The sequence below is a fragment of the Mangifera indica genome, chromosome 1 (assembly GCF_011075055.1).
Source record: "Mangifera indica cultivar Alphonso chromosome 1, CATAS_Mindica_2.1, whole genome shotgun sequence".
Lineage (NCBI taxonomy): Eukaryota > Viridiplantae > Streptophyta > Magnoliopsida > Sapindales > Anacardiaceae > Mangifera > Mangifera indica.
The window spans coordinates 20,918,498-20,928,212 of record NC_058137.1 but is presented as its reverse complement, the minus strand read 5'-3'; the positions used below and the strand labels follow the sequence as shown (position 1 = coordinate 20,928,212).

The following is a 9,715-nucleotide window of genomic DNA, read 5'->3' as shown; positions in this document are numbered from 1 at the left end:
TCTCAACATTCGAGTAACTCCTAAAACCGATGAGATATCCACTCATCGATGTAGCAAGTCTAGTGTCTCGTATATCTAAAACTACAATTTCAACTTAAATTGGTTACCGTATATATTTACAATCATATTAAATCAATTCTATTTTAAATACAAAATTTTTTTAAATTAATAAATGTCATAATTACCTGAAACAGCAGTGGAAGTCCCATGATATCATACTGTTTAAGCTAGTTTTCTTTTTCTTTTTTCAGATCAAAATCTATAGAAATTCAGAAGTTATTATCACATATGGTGCAATATGTCATCTGTTACACTTGTACTCCCTATGGGTATGCATTGAACTCATCAAGATGATCAGCCAATTATAATATATTCAAGGGAATTGTTTTTCTCACTTCCTAATAACCTCATATGAAGATAAACAATAGTGTTAACTTTACTGCATCAGTGTCATACTCCCCCCACGGCCTATATTGGAAAACATTACTTAGATTAACATATGTAACTGACTTACACTTATGAAAATATATCTGGAGAATTCGATATGTGGCCTTTGATGAAATATAGATGTCAATAACTACCATATAACTGAATGAAGGTTTGTCATAATAGCAAACTCATACGGACTGAATCTTACATCCACATCATTAACTCAAAACCATAACTCATCTCTCAAGGTTATCTTATTTACCATTCTAAGGATGAAGGAGTGTATTAGAATCCCACTAAATTGACTATCCTTCAAGTCCAGAAAGTGTCGAAAATAGGTAAGTCGAAAAATTTGTAATTGTCTTTCTATTAATAATTTTTTGATCATGGCTCTCAAATCTTTATATCCACTGTAGTAACTTAAGCCTTCGTGTGGTCTACAAAGTTTGAAAATTTTGTATTTCTCTCTCTGTTAATTTTTTGAATTTCTATTTCGCCCTACCACACGATTAAAACTCGCATTTTCAGCCCCAACCACACGACTTTGTGTGGTCCACAAAGTTTAAAAAATGCATAAAACCTCCCCATCTCTGACAAATCTCCACACGGATTTGTGTGGTTAGAGCGTTATTCGCATGGTTACTGTCGAATTCATATGGTCATATTTCACCTCCCAAACTTTGTTTTCAAATATCATTTCAACAACAATCAACTTTACATCTAATCTAACACAAAAGTCCTAAGGAAATTTATCAAAATCACCAACAAATCAAGCAATTTTATCAAAATTTTCAAATTGGAACCCTAATGTTAAACACGCAAATTTCACATCAAATCGAGTAAATCTTAAACTGAAATACATAAAGAGATGACAATGATTGTTTTACTAACCTTTTTGTCTATTTTCCTTATCGAAAACGTCACAAAAATCACCTGAGAAAATCGAAGATGTCGACTGCGTGAAACGTGTTTTTGAATTTGTTGTTTTCGTGTGTCTGACGCCTAAACACATCGTTTTCTTTGATTTTGATATGAGGGGCATTTTCATCTCGATAGGATTTTAGGGCATTTTGGTTTAAAATTCAAATTCAGGGGTAATTTCGTTTTGCCCCCTTAACTTTGGGGCAATTTAATTGATTTTAGCTAAAATAAACTATTTTAATTTTAAAAACAAACTAAAATAATATGGTTTATTTTAGTTTGAATTATAATTTAAACTAATTAAAATTATTTATTTTTAAATATATATTATTTAATAAAATTAATTGAATTATAGTAATGTAGAACTTAATATAATAAATATGTAAACTAAATATGAAATATATATACCATATATATATAAAGAAAATGACAAAATAAATATAAAAAATAAATTTGTACATTTAATTATTTATTAAAAAATTATGTCAAATATATATATATTTTAAAGAAATACAGTTTATAATTTGGTTGCATTTAAAAATTACTTAAATTATTATCCAAACTAAAAAAAATGATTTTAAAAATTTTTAACCTAAACTAAATCATTTTACAAATCAAATCATAATTTTTTAATAATTTAATTTGATTTTATAATTTAAATTAAGTTATATACACCTCTAGTAAATCTAAAAAAAACCACCGTTGTTTAGCCTTTAAACCCAAAAATGCTATTATCTTAAGTTTTCTTTATTCATTTTTCGTTGTGGTAGAAGTTTTTAGAGTTATTATATTGTATAATTGTCCTCGTCAAGTTTTCATTTGTGGTTTTCAATTACATATTGGCAAAGTAGAAACCTTTTTCCACAATAATGTTACATTTTAATCATAATAAACTCCTCCCACAATCAACACATGGACAGACTTCTTTGGGGCAGTTTCTACCTTAGATGGTTTGACTTTGAAGTGCTCTAGTGCAACAGTACTTCGAACAAATGTTGCCATTCAAAGAAAAATGCTATTTTTTAAAACTATTTATATATGATGGACACTCAAATAATAATTTATTCATACTAATTAGATAAAATTTTGAATTCAATGATAGGCATAATCAATTTGATCGATTAGAGAGATTGATTGTTACAATCAACTTGATTATAGAAAATTTCAGGTACATCCTATTGAATGTTGTAGAGATTCCTTGAATAAACCTTATATTGCAATTAATTATTGGAAGTAGCTAGAAAAGGTTTGTTTTGGTTTTGTTGGTGGCACCTATGTAAGTGAGAAATCACCAAAGATCAAATGAAGTTCATCGTAAGATATCAGATTACAGAAGAGGGATTACGAAATAATTAAGTATCCCGAAGGCAGGCCCTTAATTTGGTTGATAAATAAATAGCTCCTTATCCAGATTGAAGTAAATTAGAACTCCATTATTAATTTCTCCTACCCCATCCCGTTGAACCAATCCATTTTCTCCAAGTCCCACCACAATTCACTATCAGAACCCATTGCCACGTTGCTGGTTTCTCCGTTCAGAGACTGTTGAGCATGGTCTCCTGAGGATGAACTCGAGCTTGTTCTCTCTGCGTTATCAAATTGAGGGTTTTGATAATCATCATGACGATGATCTCTTCTCATTAACTCATTACTATTAGCTTGTTGATCCAGCCTTGGCTCGCCAATTTGTACACCGGCTGCAGCAGCCGGTTGTGGTGGTGGACGTCGATCAAAGGCCCGTAAGCATTTGGATTTCTTATAAACCCTGCACAAACTTAATTCTTGCCTCACCTGCATGCGAAGATTCATAAGGAATTAAAGAGAATTATAAAAACAAAGATCTAAGAAATCTAGATTAAACTATACATTATTTGTTCCATTGTGTTAAGTTTTTCCGACAATCTATATGGTCTAGTGGGCTCTTAATATAAAACTTACATTTTTTTTTCAAGGTTTTTTCATCTAAATCAAACACGACGATTAGAAATTCTTGACATTTAAATTTGAAACGCCTAAATTTATCATGTAAAATCCTTGGTCTTATAGACAAAATTAATGAGATAGATGTGGAAAATAATGACAGTAACACAAATTAAAGTATAATATAATTCAATTCAATTATTTATATTTTTATTCATACTCACGGGCCAAAAACAAAATAAGAACTTTACTAATAAAATGAAAAGATCACAAAGACAAAATATCACTTGTAAAGAACTTTACTAATAACGTTTGAGATACACCAAACAATAAACTTCCAAATTTTACTGATAACGTTTCTTTTTTTCCGTGTTAAAGACTCTTATATATATATATATATATATATATATCTCCCAAACCTCAAACTCAAATAAACTTTTATTATTTCCTAACTTACTGAGGTTTCTAATGAAATGTTTTAAGCTTTAATGGCCTGAGGATTGGGAGACTGCTTGGCAACCTTATTTTCTAATGAATGGGAGATAACTTCATGTCAAAATTGTGTACAAAAGTTGTGATGTTAAGCCTCCATCAGAACATTGCACACATGGGAAAAGATGTGATAATGACTTGTTCCCCAAAACATGGCACATTAGCCAAGCAATACAATGTCAAGAAATGAGGGAATGAATCATAATGAACACCCATAAAACTATGTATATTAATAATAAATACTAATTTATATACTAATGATGATATGTTACTAAGTTATTGGATAATTTTAAATTAAAAATAATACAGTACTTAACTACATGGTAACACGTCATTATTAATAATTAAATTAAGATTCATTGTTTATGCACATAATTTTAATAATATGCAGGCTTACCTTCATCAAATGTGGATAACATCACGAGTATTTATATTCAAATCATGTTACTCTAAAATGTCTCTATAAACCTAATAAGGATTGATAAGAATATCAGTATATTTGTATATAGTTGTTAGTTTAGTATGATAAGATTATCTTTATATTTGTAGATTATCATTTCATTTGTATAACTTATGTTTTAGATATTAGTGATTCTACAAGATATTATAGGAAACTATTATAAGATAAGTTTATCTCATGTTTGTGTGTGTATATCTATGCATTGACACAATGAAAAAGAAATATTTTCAAAGCATTTGTGTTATTTCTTTCCTTTTTTATGGCATCAAAGCTCTCTTCCTTCACAAACTTGTTATTTTGTATTTTTTTCAGTCAATGGTGTTACTTCTACCTTTATACTTCTACTCAACATAATGGCTCATGTACTCACTGTTAAACTTGATTACTCTACAAACTATTTGTTATGAAGGAATAAGTTTGGTCCTTTACTCATTATTAATAGGTTGTTGGATATTTCAATAGCTCTTTTAAGATTTTTGCTAAGACCATTCATGACTCTAGTAACAAAGATGTCCCTAATCATGTCGATCAATTATGGCTCCTGGTTGATTAGTCTATCTTAAGTATGATATACTCTTCTCTTTCTCTTGAAGTCATGCAATAGGTGCTTAGATTAACCAACATAAAAAAAGGCTTGGCTTACTATAAAGGCTGCTTTTACACAACCTTCAAATTTTCAACTTAAAGATGAGTTGTTACTTCTACAACATGGTAATCATGGTGTTTTTTTTCCTCTCACATCTTCAAAGCCTTTCATGTGAAACTTGCATAGATTGGACGTCTAATTGATGAAATGACAAAGTGCACGAGTTTCTTTGTGCAGTTGGCCTTGACTTTACTCACTTTGCCACCACAATGTTTTCTGAGGCTTTACTTCTTCACCTTTGCTAAATTAATTCCAAAGGTCATAAATCAAGAGTTATTTGCTCAATCGATTACTAGTCCATCTTGTCCTATAAGGAGCTTTTATTGATCAATAATTGTCTTCTATCTCAAAGGTTAGATCATTCAAGCCTTGTGCCAATGATTCATCCAAAAAAGTCCTCACAAGAATCTAATGACTTGAGACAAGCTTCTTCTAATGCCTTAGTGGTATGCCAACTTTGTGGCAAAGAAGGTCATGTAACCCATAGGTGTTGGGCTAACCTATGAAAAGAAGAAGAAAATAAAGCTCACTGTAGTTAACGTAGTTGATGCTTTCATTTCCTATTCTATTCAAGATTTGAGTGATTTTGAGTAGTATCCTAATAGCAGAGCCATGACTCATATGATTCATGATGGTATAATGCTTGAAAAATCTGCTTCATATACTTGTAATGATCTGGTTTTTGTTGATAATGGATATTCTATAACTATTTTCAAGACTAATTATTTTAGTCAACTTGTGTCTCATCAATCCCTAGTATAATAAAGAATTTATTCCTAGTATTACAAAGAATTTAATTTCTATTAGTCATTTGACAAAAGATAATAATTGTTATGTTAAATTGACTATTCATGATTTTGTTATTCAAGATCTTACAATAATGGCAGTTCTAGAAGTTGGACAATGTAAGTATATGTTATATGTTATGGATTGTAATCATCAAGCTTTTGTTTCTTCTCTTCTATAAAATAAGATTCGAGTATTCATTAAAAAGTGGCATGCTAGGTTATGTCACCCAAATTTTTGTCTTTTACAAACAATGAAAAAACGTTGTTGTGGTTCTTTTTCTAATAAATTAAAGAATGTTGGTTCTTTTATGTGTATTAATTATAATTTTGGGGAATCACATTGTTTACCTTTTTCAAATTCTGATAATAGTTGTTCTTCTTCTTTATGGTGTATCTATTGCTTTTTATGAGGACCTTCTCCTGCTACATTTCATTTGGGTTTTTGTCATTATATCATTTTAGTGGTTGTTTATACTCGTTTTAGTTAGTTTTATCCTCTATGATTAAAATAAAAATTTGATAATATTTTTCTTCGTTTTTGGTCTATGGTTAAGACTCAATTTGATTTAATGATCAAGTTTTTTCAAGGTGTTGGTGGGACCAAATTTATTAACAATCTTTTTTCACGAACATTTAGCTAATTGTGTTATTTTTTAATATATCTCATGTCCCAACACTCTTAATCAAAACGGTATGACAAACATGAAACATTGTCATATAACAAAAACTAGTCTTACACTTTTGTTTCATGCTAATGTTTCTATTGAGTTGTGGGTTAAAGCTTTCTCCATATCTTGTCATCTCATCAACCGACTTCATTCACCACCCTTTGAAGCATATTTTTGTTTGATAAAATTAAGGGTAAGTCTTCATCCTATAATATGTTACGTACTTTTGGTTGTATATGTATTCCTTAATTACATGACTATACCATTTACAAGTTTGTTCGTTGTTCAGAACTCTATGTTTTCTTGGTTATAGTTTTTTGCATAAAAGGTATCGATGTTATAATTTCACTTCCAAACTTGTTTATATCTCACAACATGCCAACTTTTATGAAACTATTTTTCTTTTTAAGAAACCAATCCTACTCTCATAAGTTCTTCTTCATTTAATGCTTGGTTTCTTGTCATGTGCGTTGGTAGTTTTTCTCTTTCCAATACTATAGGTCTGTAGCATTCCATCATAACTCCATCCTTGTCCTACTCCTCTTATGATAATGAGGCTCTCAATTCTCACCCAGCTTCAAACCCCTTTACGGTTTTTGAACCTACTCACAAGATTTCATCTGCTAGTGCCTTAATTCCTTATTTTCTATCAATCCAATCAACTCATCTGGTGATTATCAGAAAAAGCATAGGTTTTTCAAATCTCGTACTTGTTATGCTATAAATATGATGTTGTCTACCTATATATTTCATGTTTGACTGCTATTAAGGAACAAAAAGGGTTTAAATCTATTGCCAAAACAATTGAAGTAGTTAGCTACCATGGATGATGAGATAGCAACTCTCAAAGCCAATAGGATGTGGGTTCGAGTCCCTTGACCTTTTTCTTACAATTGTTAAATATCATTGGCTTTTAAAACCAAATTGAAGTCAAATGGTTCCGTTGAGAATCGTAAGGTGTCTCTTGTTGCTCATAGTTGTTTTAGGTACAAGACATTAACTTTGAGGAAACTTTTAATGTTGCTATTCATCTCGTCACTATCCAAACCATTTTGTCTATTATTGCCATGTCTAATTGGTTTCTTTGTCAACATGGTGTGAAGAACACTTTTCTTCATGGTTTTCTCCCTTAAGAGTTTTACATGGAGCAACCTCCAAGGTATATTGATCCTAAGTATTCTAACCATGTTTGTCACCTGCGAGAAACTCTTTATGGTCTTAAGCAAGCCCGAGGGCTTGGTTTTAGCACTTCAATGGTTTTCTTGTAAAGTTGAGTTTTAGTGCAACTTATTTATTCTTCATTTTGGCAACATTATATATATATATCAGTGTGTTCTCAACTTTGTAAGATTACCAAATTGACTAAGATTTCCTAGTATCCTGAGTTCTCTACTTTATAATCACATTAATTAACCTTCAAATAATCGAGAAATATTTGTAGGAGTCTCAGAAACATTATCATACTAATAAGGTAGGAATACTATTTAGCCATGATAGTTTTATTAATCAATAAATATATACATCCAATTACGTACTCAATCATATATTTAAATGATGTTTTATCATTTAAATAAGTAATTTTGAATTAAGTATAAAATAATATTCAATCATATGATAACACATCATCTAAATATTAATATTTAAAACTAATTATATATAACATTGTTTTATTATTTATGTGTGAATAATAGATAGCATTTTTCCACATACAGATTAATTATACAAATATTTCCTAAAAATATTTATGTGTGAATACTGAATATCTGTGTTTGACATATCATTTACTTTCATTATTAATTTATCGCTAATACCATATATTCAAACTAAATTTATATAAGTTATTTCCATATACTGATGATTTATCAATAACACTTTTTTTTTAATGGATAATTAAAAGAAATTACAACGTATGCGTTGTGTAAGTAATTTAATTTTGATTGGATTGTTTCACCCTAACAGCATAATGTTTTGGAGACCTCATAGTTTCAACCATGAAATTGATGAACCGGTGTTTCTGATAAAACAATTATAATAGGGTTTTCACTTCACAATAAAAAGAGATGAGTGTCCAATTAACGCATGCTTATATCTACCAATTAAATTATATATAGTAGGCTGCCCATTTGCTGGTAATATGCAAATTATTTGTGTAATGAAATAAATAATATCATATGTGTAATCAAGTACATACCGCTGGAGTTGCAGAGGTAGATGTGGATGCTTCTCCTTCAATGGCTTTGTATTCGTTCATTTTCCAGTCAGTTTTTCTTCCTGACGGAGCTCTTCCTATGTAGAAAACCATTGTTCTCTTTTCTCCAATTGCTCGATTTGACGAGTAAACAAAACCAGGAGACCCAGTTGCTTTCCAGTACCCTTCACTTGTCAGTCTGTTTGGCCTCCCACCGCGAGCTTCGCTTTCTTGTCTCGGAATGAAAAAGAACCATTGTTCAGGATCTCTATGGCACAGGTATTCTGAAAATTCTGAATAAAAGATTAAAAAAATGAGTTCGTTCACAAAATCGCATTCTAACTAGCCCTTTAAATTACAAATTCTATCTTTTAGATTCCCATTTAAGATTACAAGTTTGGTATTCAAAAGCATAGATCTACCCGGATGCTTTGTTGAATTCTAATTTTCATAAAAAGTTTGTATCTCCCAAAAAAATACTACAAGAAACATGTATAAATTAACATGGAATTAGAATAATCATTGTTCAAACAACTTTTTTTCTGGATTTTGTTCGTTCTCTCCAGTTTCTGGGTATATATATTAAGAGGGAATTGAAATATATGCTAAGATGTACTTAACACATCCTCTTTAATGGCATTTTCCAGATACTTGAAATTTGTTTTTTCTTTTCTGAAAATTCATTGGATTTCATGTAAAAAAAAAAAGGGGAAAAAAAGAAAAAGAAAAGAAACTAATAATGAAATGGAATGGAAGTAAACGTATATACTGAGCTCAAACCATCTGTTTACAAGAATCCAGTAAAGTTGCTCAAACCATCTGTTTACAAGAATCCAGTAAAGTTAAAAGCGATGATCGAAAACGAAAAGCAAGAGCAATAATTTAGTAAAAATAAAAAGAGATGAAGAAGTAGAGATTTTTACGTGGAAGTTCCCAAGGATTGTAATCGTATATATTGACGACTGGAATAACCCGGTCCATGAGCCGATTTAAGTCCTCTCTGGTACCTTGAAGCTTGTGATACAGATAGAAGGAAACCAATTCTTCTTCAGTGGGGTAAAACCGAAACCCAGGTGGCATATCATCTATCATGATGATCACCAATATATTAACTAATATTTATCAAGCTTTAACTGGGATTTTTCTGACTTCAGTTTTCAATGGTGGTTTTATTTTCACGTAGAATATAGCTCATTGTAAATG

General features: G+C 30.3%; 1 protein-coding gene across 1 annotated transcript; it reads right to left on the bottom strand.

The window, feature by feature from the left end:
- Positions 1-2,484: 2,484 nt before the first annotated feature.
- On the bottom strand, positions 2,485-9,674 carry LOC123193389 (NAC domain-containing protein 90-like). Its single transcript, XM_044606358.1, has 3 exons — positions 9,436-9,674; positions 8,516-8,805; positions 2,485-3,141 (listed from the first exon to the last, which is right to left on the bottom strand). Exons 1-3 carry the CDS (start codon positions 9,602-9,604, stop codon positions 2,797-2,799), a joined length of 804 nt encoding a protein of 267 aa, XP_044462293.1. The 5' UTR covers positions 9,605-9,674; the 3' UTR covers positions 2,485-2,796.
- Between the last annotated feature and the right edge of the window lie 41 nt (positions 9,675-9,715).